At 47.3% G+C, this 12,002-nt stretch overlaps 1 protein-coding gene across 1 annotated transcript in view; it reads right to left on the bottom strand.

Moving 5' to 3' along the window:
• SREBF2 (sterol regulatory element binding transcription factor 2) overlaps positions 1 to 11,999 on the bottom strand; it is a gene marked incomplete at its 5' end in the record, with an annotated part of 32,126 nt that extends 20,127 nt beyond the window's left edge. Inside the window, 10 exon segments of the mRNA XM_010843698.1 lie at positions 9 to 57; positions 668 to 860; positions 6,125 to 6,306; positions 6,488 to 6,602; positions 7,594 to 7,815; positions 9,216 to 9,362; positions 10,403 to 10,584; positions 11,596 to 11,706; positions 11,709 to 11,732; positions 11,735 to 11,999. Of these exon segments, the coding sequence (XP_010842000.1) occupies positions 9 to 57; positions 668 to 860; positions 6,125 to 6,306; positions 6,488 to 6,602; positions 7,594 to 7,815; positions 9,216 to 9,362; positions 10,403 to 10,584; positions 11,596 to 11,706; positions 11,709 to 11,732; positions 11,735 to 11,999 (1,490 nt within the window).
• Between the last annotated feature and the right edge of the window lie 3 nt (positions 12,000 to 12,002).

Raw genomic sequence — 12,002 nt, forward strand, 5'->3', positions numbered from 1 at the left:
CATCCCCCAGCCACAGGAGGAGCGTTGGCATCATCCAGTCGAGCCAGCCCCTGGAGCCTACGGAGAAGCGTCTCAGCTGAGCCCGTGACGAAGGGCCCACCCACTCACCCTGGGCAGCCCTGGGGGTGCTGCAGGGCACCTGATCCACCCCTCAGGTTAAAGGAAGCAGCCTCCTCCGTCATGTTTGAAACAAATGTGATTGCTTCATTTAGTAACAATGTCTAAGTGCTTAGGTCAGGAATAAATACATGCAATTAATCCACACTGTAGAAAATCTGGGACAATTCCACAGCCTCAATAAGAGCCCTGGAGCCCTTGTCACCATGGGGCAGAATGCCACACAAATCTTTGTTGGCCAAGGCAGGGCTCGCAGCTGGTTTGACAACTCAGGCAGTAAGACCACATCCTCCTCCAAACAGGCATACCCGCAAACCCCCAACTACAGCTGAGCAGGGTCCTGATTTGTTTCGCTATTTCTGACTGAACTTAGGTTTGCCCTGTGACTTGTACATGCAACTGATGCTGGTCACTATCAGAAGCAAGCAGATGGGGCCCACTGCGAAAGCCCTTTGGGACCTGATGACAAACCAAGTGGGTTGTGGGCAGGACCTTCTCCTGCCATAGCAGCCCACTCGTGCCCAGATGGCCCGAGGCGCCCTCCACCTACCTGACTCGAGCGACAGCATGCTGCGGCCGGGGCCTGAGTGTGGGTGCTGGTCTGCGTCGTGGGCCCCCCCCCACTGCAGCAGAGTGGTCAGGGGGTTAAAGGAGAGGCAGAGGAAGGTGAGGACACACAGCAGGATGCGGGAGCGGTCCACCATGCCCAGCGCCACCGGAGGAGAGTCCGGCTCATCTTTGACCTTCGAAACAGGGGGCCGCGAGGTGAGAAGGAAGACTTCAGCGAGTTCTTATAGCATTTTACTTTTTATATATCAGAATCAGGACTCTGAGATTTAAATTCAAGACCATGAAGGTGGATGGGAATAAACTCAGGAGGGAACTAAGAGGTTCATGCCTCTCCCACTGCTGCTCAGACATGGGGGCCCTCGCTCCCTTGCCACCTGGGAGAAGAACATGGTCTAAAGACCGGAGGGAGAGGGGCCCTGCTGTTACCACAGTGCTCCGACACGTAATTCCACAACAGGCAAGCTGATCTAAAGCGACTTAAGGCAAAATCAGAAGTTAAGTCTGAGCCTGGAGAGGTATGGGTGAACTTCCTGCAAAAGTATACGTTCACGGGAGATAAATATGTTCTGTATCATTTTTTTAAAAAACTAGAAAGGATTTATTCAATTATTGTTATTTTTTAATTAAAGTATAATTGACCTACAAACACTATGTTGGCTCCAGGTACACAACACAGCGCCTGGATTATTTTCATACATGACACTATCTCTACAATAAATCTAGCTGCCATCTGTCACCAGACAAAATTATCACAACATTACTATTTTTCCAATATTGTAAAGCTCTTCCCTCTGACTCATTTATTTTTTTATCTGGAAGTCTGTATCTCTAAGTCTTCCCCTCCTATTTCACTCACCCTCCCCAACCTCTCCCCTCTGGCAATTACCCATTTGTTATCTTTATCTAAGCATCTGCTTCTGTTTTGTACTTTTTTTTTTTTTTTTAAAGATTCCACATATAAGTGAAATTCTTAAAGAGATGAGAATACCAGATCATCTGACCTGTCTCTTGAGAAACCTGTATGCAGGTCAGGAAGCAACACTTAGAACTGGACATGGAACAACAGACTGGTTCCAAATTGGGAAAGGAGTACGTCAAGGCTGTATATTGTCACCCTGCTTATTTAACTTATATGCAGAGTACATCATGAGAAACACTGGGCTGGAAGAAGCACAAGCTGGAATCAAAATTGCTGGGAAAAATACCGATAACTTCAGATATGCAGACGACACCACCCTTATGGCACAAAGTGAAGAGGAACTAAAAAGCCTCTTGATGAAAGTGAAAGAGGAGAGTGAAAAAGTTGGCTGAAAGCTCAACATTCAGAAAACTAAGATCATGGCATCCGGTCCCATCACTTCATGGGAAATAGATGGGGAAACAGTGGAAACAGTGTCAGACTTTGTTTTTGGGGGCTCCAAAATCACTGTAGATGGTGATTGCAGCCATGAAATTAAAGGACACTTACTCCTTGGAAGGAAAGTTATGACCAACCTAGATAGCATATTCAAAAGCAGAGACATTGCTTTGCCAACAAAGGTCCGTCTAGTCAAGGCTATGGTTTTTCCAGTGGTCATGTATGGTTGTGAGAGTTGGACTGTGAAGAAAGCTGAGCACAGAAGAAATGATGCTTTTGAACTGTGGTGTTGGAGAAGACTCTTGAGAGTCCCTTGGACTGCAAGGAGATCCAACCAGTCCATCCTAAAGGAGATCAGTCCTGGGTGTTCATTGGAAGGACTGATGTTGAAGCTGAAACTCCAATGCTTTGGCCACCTCATGCGAAGAGTTGACTCATTGGAAAAGACCCTAATGCTGAGAAAGATTAGGGGCAGGAGAAGAAGGGGACGACAGAGGATGAGATGGCTGGATGGCATCACCGACTCGATGGATATGGGACAGGGAGGCCTGGCGTGCTGCAATTCACGGGGTTGCAAAGAGTCGGACACGACTGAGTGACTGAACTGAACTGATAAGTGAAATTATGTGTGGTTAGCTTTCTCTGTCTGACTCATTTCACTTAGCATAATAGCCTCTAGGATCATACAGGTTGTCACAAAATTTCATTCTTTTTTATGGCTTTTTTCCCTCAGAAAAATAGCCAGAAGTGGAAGTGCTGAACTGGATGGTGCTGTCTTTAAACTTTTTGAGGAACCTCCATACTGCTTTCCATAGTGGCTGCACCAACTGACATTCCCACGACAGCTGGGTGAGGGTTCCCTTTTCTCCACATCCTTGCCAACACTTGTCATTTTCTGACTAATTTCACTTTAGTATAATACCCTCTAGGTCCATCCACAGTGTTGCAAATGGTAAGATTTCATTATTTTTAATGGCTAATATTTCATTGCATATATACCACATCTTCTTTACCCATTCATCTATTTATAGGCACTTAGGTGGCTTCCATACCTTGACTATTGTGAATAAGGCTGCAATAAACACAAGGGTACATATATCTTTTCAAATTGGTATTTCTGTTTTCTTCAGAAAATACCAAAGGGGAACTGCTGAATTGGGTGGCAGTTCTACTTTAAACCTTTTTTTTAGCAACCTCCCTCCATACTGCTTTCCATAGTGTGTGTGCTACTCACTCAGTCGTGTTGGACTCTTTTTGGCCCCACGGACTATAGCCCACCAGGCTCCTCTGTCCATGGGATTCTCCAGGCAAGAACACTGGAGTGGGCTGCCAGTTCCTTTTCCAGGGGATGAACCCAGGTCTCCCACACTGCGGGCAGATTCTTCACTGTCTGAGCCACCAGTGAAGCTTTCCATAATGGCTGCACCAGTTTACATTCCCACCAACAGTGCACTAGGGTTCTCTTCTCCACATTCTCGCCAACACTTGTTATTTGTTGTCTTTTTGATAATAGCCACTCTGAGAGGTGTGAGGTGGTATCTCACCATGGTTCTGATTTGCATTTCCCTGATGATTACTGATGTTGAACCTTTTCATGTGCCTGTTGGCCATTTGTATGTCTTCTCTGGAAAAATGTGTGTATCCTAGGTCCATTCTTAAATTGTTTATTCTTCCGATGTTGAATCCTCCAAGTTCTTTGCATATTTTGGATATTAACACCTTGTCAGACAAATACCATCTTCCATTCAAGTAGGTGGCCCTTTTATTTTGCTGATAGTTTCTTTTGCTGCAAAAGCTTTTCAGTTTGCTGTAGTCCCATTTATTTTTGCTTTTGTTTCCCTTGCCTGAGGAGACATACTCAAAAAAATATTGCTGAGACGGGTAACAAAGAGCATACTGCCTTGTTTCTTCTGGGAGTTTTATGGTTTCAGGTCTTACATTTAAGTCCTTAATCTGTTTTGAGTTTACTTTTGTAGATGGTGTGAGAAAGTAGTACATTTGATTCTCTTGCATGGAGCTGTCCCGTTTTCCCAGCAGCATTTACTGATGAAGCCGTCACTTCCCCGCTTTGTGTATTCTTGCCTCCTTTGTCACAGGCTGACTGACCACATAAGTAGGTGTATTTCTGGGCTTTGGATTCTGTTCCTGGATCTACGTGTCTGTTTTGTGCCAATACCATACTGTTCTGATTACTGAAATCAGGGAACCTGCTACCTCCAGCTCGATTGTTCTTTCTCAAGACTGTTTGGCTACTTGGGGTCCTGTGTGTTGCCATATAAATTTTAGGATTTTTTTTTCTAGTTCTGTGAAAAATGTTACTGGTATTTTCATAGGGATTGCACTGAATCTGTAGACTGTCTTGAGGAGTATGATCATTTTAGCAGTATAATTCTTGCAGTCCACAAGCACGGTATATTGTTCCATCTGTGTCCATCACCATTAGAGGTTTCTTTCATCAGTGTCTTATAGTTTTTTTTTTAGTACAGGTCTTTTAGCCACTTAGATTTATTCCTAGATAACATTATTCTTTTCGATGCAACTGCAAATAAGATAGTTTTCTTAATTTCTCTTTCTGGTACTTTGTTAGTACAGAAATGCAACCAATTTCTGTATATTAATTTTATATCCTGCAATCTTGCTAAACTTATTAATCTAGCAGTATTTTTGGTGGCATCTTTAGAATTTTCTATATATAGTATCATGCCATCTGCAAACAGTGACAGTTTTACTTCTTCCTTTTCAATTTGGATTCCTTTTAACTTCTTTTTTAGGATTTCCAATTCTATGTTGAATAAAGTGGCAAGAGTGGGCATCTTTGTCTTTTTTTTGCCGGGTGGGGGGCCATGCAGTACAGCTTATGGTATCTTAGTTCATCGACCAAGGATCAAACCTGGGCCACTGGCAGTGAAAGCGTCAAGTCCTAGCCACTGGACCACCAGGGAATTCCTCTGGGCATTCCTGTCTTCCACCTGATCTTAGAAAAAATACTTCCAGTTCTTTCCTCTGTATCATGATTATTGTGAGTGATGTAAGTGTACATATTTATTAAAACACTTACTGTACAATACAGTAAAATAGGTGTATTTTATCATATTTAAATTATACCTCCAAGTTGATTAAACACCATACTTTAGTATGAACCTATTTTCAGAAGCTTACCTATTCTAAACCCATAACATTGTTTTCTCCCCATTTTACAGAAGAACTGGAGGCAGAGGTTCTGCCGGCCTGGGGAACCAGACTGGAGTCGGCTCTCCCCTGACTCCTGGTGTGTACATACATGTCATTCCTTTTCAACATTTTTAAGCCACTTGAAAATTTCTTCTGATGATTCAGACACTTATCCAATTCAAGGTATATGTCATATGGACTTGTGTTTCCAAACAGAATCACACTTATAAAATATTTCAAAAATAGAGCTTCCTTAATAAAATTAAGCAGATGCTACAATAAATAGTCTGATCAACAACTTATGGTAGAAGGAAACTTGTGCTTTTGAAGCCAGAAACTGCCAGTGTCAAAATACAGCACAAACCCCAGTGGTCTCCACACAGTCCTAGGAAAATCATTAGGCTTGAGTCTCTTCTAACTCCATTAAACAATTGCCATGGGCTTTCTTCCACAATTAAAGGCCCTTGGTAGGAATGTTATCTGTTAAGACTGCAAATTGTAAACATTTCCCGAAGAGGACCCAGAGGCAGCTTCATCCTAACCCAACTGAACAACCTCACAAAGCAGTCTTGCCAGGCTCATTACAGGCGAGAAAAGCAATGAGGAGCCTCCAGCAATTCCTAGCTCTGCCTGACAGCTGCTGTGTGTCCCCGTTCTGGATTTGGCCCTTATTTCTCTCTGATGGGCCCTTTCAACAAAGACCGATAAAACCAGGGGCTGTCTCCCCACATAGAGTCAGTCTTCTTTTTCTTTAGTTTTCAGTATGTGCCTGATTTCACAGAATTCTTGCTCCTCTCCAGCTTGAGGCCTCTGAACACCTGGCCTGGACCTCTGTCTGCAATCTCCTCACTATTAACTTATGGAAGATGGGAGAGATTCCCAGGGTTAGGGATTTCAAAAGCTCATTACCTTTGCATCATCCAATAGAGGGCTTCCTGGCTCTGAGTCGATGGAGTAGGGGGAGAAGCCGGCCTGGGATCCTGAGTCGGAAGCCGGAGGCGACATCAGAAGGACATTCTGATTAAAGTCATCGATCTTCAAGTCCACGTCATTGTCCACCAGGCTGCCCAGGTCGATGCCCTTCAGGAGTTCTGTAAAGAAAACCCTACCTGGCAAACGGTCGGTTTTATAACACTCGGCCTGCGCCAGGGCAGGGCTAGGAGGGACGCACAGCCCCTGCTGCGGCTTCGCCCGTGGTGGCGTCTCGCACACGTGCCCATGGGCCCGCCCCAGTGCCCAGCATAGGACCCCTCCTATAACGAGCACACTCACTGCTCTTCTGATTGGCCAGCTTCAGCACCATGTTCTCCTGGCGCAGTTTATGATTGACCTGCTGCAAGTATTTGATGTAGTCGATGGCCTTCCTCAGAACGCCAGACTTGTGCATCTGGGAAGGAAGACGGGTGAGAAACACAGCAGCATCAGACCAGCCTGCACAGTGAGGGCAGCTGAGGCCCAGAGCTCAGGTTCTGGAGCGGGAGGTCCTTGTGGGGTTCAGGTCCTGAGTCTTTCACTAACTAGCTGTGTAACCCAGGACAAGTTACTCAGCATCTCTGAACCTCACTTTTCCTTCTCTGTGAAATAGGGATAATGACAATATATGAGTCATAGGCTTGCCATGAGGATTAAAAGAGATAATATATGCAAAGAGCTTAGCCTCTGGCCTGGCACATAGTAGCACTAAATATGAGCTGTTATTCCTACTTCTTATAATAATCCTAGCACCAAAACAAACTTTAAGGAAAATAAGCAACAAAAAACCAGAGCACTGTTGGTTGGTTATCTTAAATAAAGGTGTATCAGTACCTTTCAGATTTGAGGGCTACCAAGAAAATTGTATTTTCTTTGAAAATAGAGGTAAAGATAAACAGATAATGGATTTAAAAATCTACATGCCAAAGCCAAAAGATACATTAATTGAAACACCAGAAATACATGAAAAATAAATTTCTTCTTATTTGTTCTTGGTCAAAGACCCAATCTACATTTTATTTCCTCCCTAAAAGGTTAAAATATCGCTAGCCATCCCTGAATATGATTAAACATTTGCCAAAAATGCCATTGGTTGACTAAGAGGTGCACATGGTCCTGTACTTGGCCATCAGTGAGCAGCAGGAGCCTGGGAAACGGTGGTTGTCGGGGGCAGTGAGTGGCCACCACTGCAGAGCAGAATCAAAGGTCCAGGCAAACTACTGCCTGACAACTCCCAACAGCTAACACTTTACAGAATTTCAAAACACCAAGATGCTTTAATAAGAAGCACCTTTAACTATTCCTGCATTCACTCACTTGGGCCTGGGTCTTCCCTAAATTCCCAGAGCAAAGACAGACAGAGGGGAGATGACGAGGCATGAGACAAAATTCTGCTTGGCGCCCACCTTGGCATCAGTCCCCATGACCAGGTCCTTCAACTCAATGATTTTGTCATTGATGGAGGAGCGATACCGCTTCTCAATGATGTTGTGTGTCGTCCGCCTTTCTCCTTCCTTGGGAGGCTCAAGCTGCTTGACTCCCCCAGGGACCTGCTTAATGGGCACCTTCTCTTGTCCCATCATCACAGGCATCGTGGTCAGAATGGTCCCATTGCTGCCCACCAGGGTCTAGAACAGACACAAGGGCAGAATGATCGTCTGGTTAGCGTGAGGAAAGCAACCTCAGGACATGAACCCACTGGCCCTGGCCACGTAGCATCACCTGAAAATGCTTTGTGTGGTCTGACGCCTTGCTTGGGATAATCAAGTCTGGAAGCCCTGGGAGCCATGGTATCTTGGGCACTGTGCCCTTTCAGACTCACTGCTGGTTAGTCTGTGCCACAACAGCATTAGTGTGGATCAATGCCAACCTTTGGTGTAAGGATGCCAGAAAATGTCTAGTTTCTGCTTTGCTGTCAACCCGTCAGCCGCCTCTGAGCTCGTGTACAATGCCGCACCAACCACAAAACTCCCTCCTGTGTGTGACGCACGTTTTCCTCCCGCGTGACGGAGAATGAACTTATTGGATTTCCTTATACAATTTGACCATCAAAAACCTCAAAGGCAGAAGTGACAATCAGAGCCATTTTATTAAATAAACACACCAACTATGGAGGCATCCCCCTGTTTTCCCCTCAGATCTGCTTTTCCTTCTCTTTGTTTCTATTTTCACTGATTTTAGTTTTATTTTCTTCAACAAATGGCCTCAATATCCAAATGACCAATGAGCAGATAAAACGCTTCTCAAATGCATGAGTCATCAAGAAATAACTCACACAGTCAAAAGTACACATTTCAACTGTACAACTTAATGGAATTGTGATGTACGTAATACAGTGTGTGTAACCAACGTAACCCTGATGAAGACAGAGACCCTTTCTATTTCCCAAGAAAGATCCCACACGCCCCTTCCCCATCTTCGTAATCACTGCTCTGACTTCAATCACTGTCTTCTTAAACTTCATACACTGGAAACATCAGCATGAATTCTTTGTGATCAGCAACTTTTGCTCAGCATACTATTTCTGAAGGCCAGCCATGTAGCTGTATGTATCGATAGTTCTTTTTGGATGGATAGCTGGGTTGATTCTGGTTTTTGGCTTTTATGAATAATGCTTACTTTTGACTTCTGATTACTTTTTTCTGTCAGACTCTCCGGCCACAAGATGTGGACAGTGACCAAGACCCTACACCTTAAGTAAGGGACCTTGCACGACCCACCTTGAAGCCCTTCCCTGCCTAGGGTTCTTCAGAAGCTAAACCCCCATCCGCAGGACCTAAGAGGCGGATGGTCCTGTGTGGACCTGCAGCTCCTCTGCGGTCCCTCCCTTGCTCCTCATAAACCCTAGGACTCCCACATAACACTAGGTGCTGGTACTTCTCAAGGAGAAAAAAAAAAACTAAAAAGGGACGATTTTGCAATTTGACTGACACATTTCATAGAGTTTCTGCATCTATTCAGGGTCTGGAGGCTTTGTTAACATCTCTGAGGCCTAATACGCCCAAGAAAGAGGGGGCACAGCTCTTACCGGAACTTGCAGGGCGGCTGTCTGGATGGGGGTGGTGAGGGCAGTGAGGGCGGGGTTCTGGACCGCGGCCATCACGGGGCTGCCATCTGTCTTCAGTGTGGTCAGGACAAGGGAGTCTGTCTTGATGATCTGAGGCTGTACCAGGACCTGCATGGAAAAGGAAGAAAAGGAAAAGGAAGCTAGCACTGTATTTCTTTTTTCCCTCTTTTGGCTGCACCATCCAGCATATGAGACCTTAAGTTCTCAGACCAGGGATGGAACCCATACCCCTTGCAGTGGACGTGTAAAGTCCTAACCATTGGACCACCAAGGAAGTCCTGGCAGTGCTATTTTTCTGTTTTGTGTTACTTCTTGCTGCAAAGACCCTCCAGAAAAGAATGATAAAATTTTCATAAAACTGAGAATGTAGCTTGACTACTGGGTTGAGGGGGAGAAACAGCACAGCTAAAGAGGGTCTGGGGCTTCGCTTCTGGAGTGGCTCAGTGGTAAAGGATCTGCTTGCCAAGCAGAAGACGTGGCTAGATCCTTGGGTCAGGAAGATCCCCCTGAGAAAGAAATGGCAACCCATTCCAGTATTCTTGCCTGGGAAATCCCATGGACAGAGGAGGCTGGCAGGCCACGGTCCATGGGGTCGCAAGAATCGGCTACAACTCAGCGACTAACCAACAAAAACAAAGAGGGTCTTGGGATGGAAGATTGAAAGGCTTCAATGTGAGCAGTGCCAGGAGCCTAGCTAGTGCGGAGAAGCCGTGGCACAGAGGGACTGTGGAGGGGAGAGAGATCTGATTATGGACAAACTGCGGAATGCCAGGTATATGGCTGAGAAGCAAATATGGTAAACCTGGATTTTTTAAGATAAATTATTTCATTAGTTAGAAATATAGTCCACTGTGATGCATGTCTTAAAGACATTTTAGCACATCTGTTTTCAGTTTTATACCCATTACAAGTGCAAATAAGTTAATACACCAGCATTTACTGAGTTTATATGAGTGCCAGTGTCCACCTACAGACGTCATCTCTACTGGGTCTCACTGGTGCTTCGTGAGGTCCAGTGGCCCCAACCTGCCCCCACCCGCGGCTCCCTCACACCCTGCTGGCCTGCTTGGTATGTAGACCCCATCCTCCATCACAGACTGGCCGAGAGCCCCTACCAAGGCCTCCTGGAACTCCCGCCAGCCACCTACCGGGACCTGCTGCACCTGGGGTGCGGCCACCGTCTGCACCGTGGCCGGGGCCAGGGTCTGCAGCGTGCCACTGGCCGTCTGCGTCAGCACCCGCGGGGCCTGCACAGTCTGCACCTGCTGCTGGATGGCGACCGGCTGCACCTGGGAGGAGGTCACGAGGCTCTGGACCTGAGGCTGAAGGACTTGGGAGGAGAGGAGGAGAAAGTCACACGGGCGAGGAGTGCATCTTGTCACGGGAGCTGCGTTGTAACCGAGTGCCTCGGAAGGACCCCAGCTCCCTGCCTGCTTCTGGAGAGGATGTGGAGAGCCGTCCACAAGGTGGTCAAGTGGACAAGAAGATCCTGTGAGGGCTGCCTCAATTTCCGAGTGAACGAGTAGAAGCTATTTCATTACTCAAGGTGCTGGAGTGGAGGTGAGGGGAGCTAAACAGCAAATGGCTGCCCCCAGTGAGGGAATTAACAAATGTTAGAACCAACTCCTGGGGCTTCATTGGCTCCCAGGAAACGAATGGAAAGTGTACTTGGGATGACCGTTTTGGCTTTTTGCTCTGTCGCCTTTCCCCAGCCCCGAAACCCCTGAAGCCCACTGAAGAGCTGGCAGATCCTATGAAATAAATTAGTACAGCAGGACTAATCACACCCTGGGCTCTCCACAGGGTCAGAGAGAAATCCCACCCACGAAAAGGGGCTGGGACACTACACAGCACAGAGAGTTGCTGGTTCACTATGCACACAGCCGAGGGCTCACTCCGGGGCCTGCCACTTCAGGAGATAGGGTGCCCATGTCAAAGGTGCGCTCCTCTTGGTGGTGGACGCTCAGATGTTGGCTGGATGCCAGGTTCTCAACCTATAGGAGCTGCAATCCTCCTGGGGCCTGGGTTAAGACCCATTTCATGCAAGCCTCCACCTCTAGTTCTCAGGATAGCCCTGAGCCTACAGTGCCTGTTGAGAGTCTGTGACCACGAATCCTTGAAGCAGGCCCAACAGACATTAAGGTATCTGAAGAGCGGGAACCTGATCCTGCACCACCAGGCTCAGTTAACCAAAACCTCATTCAGAACAGGCCAGGTCACTAAGATTCTGTCATCCCCAGGGAAGACAGAACTCTTCTCCATCTGCCTCCACAGTGTCTGCAGACTGGCCTGAAAACTTTTGAACCCACTAAAGGCTATGGCATTTGAGTTCTCGAGTCACCTTGAAAGCTGGTAGCTGCATTCTGGTAGATGACGGGCTGCTGGATGATCCTCGTCTGCGGAGCGGTGCTGAAGGTCGGGGTGATCATGACGGTCTGCTGCGGCAGCGGGGCGGGGGCGGGGGCTGCGGCTGGGGGCGGGCTGCAGAACCGGGGCCGCCCTTGGCGGGGTGGGACCCGAGGCGGCGGGCGCCTTGACCTGGAGGGTCGCAGCCTGAGAGGAGGTGGCCGAGGGGGAGAAGGCCGGCAGCGGGACCTGGCTGAAGGGCCGCTGCCCAGAGGGGTCCCCGCTCCCGGCTCCGGCTCCGCCACCATTGCTGCCGCCGCCGCCGCCGCCGCCGCCGCCACCGCTGCCACTGCCACCGCCCGGGAAGGAGCCGCAGAGCGGCTCTGAGAACAAGTCAGGGAA

The sequence above is a fragment of the Bison bison genome, unplaced genomic scaffold (genome assembly GCF_000754665.1).
Source record: "Bison bison bison isolate TAMUID 2011002044 unplaced genomic scaffold, Bison_UMD1.0 scf7180017864184, whole genome shotgun sequence".
NCBI lineage: Eukaryota > Metazoa > Chordata > Mammalia > Artiodactyla > Bovidae > Bison > Bison bison.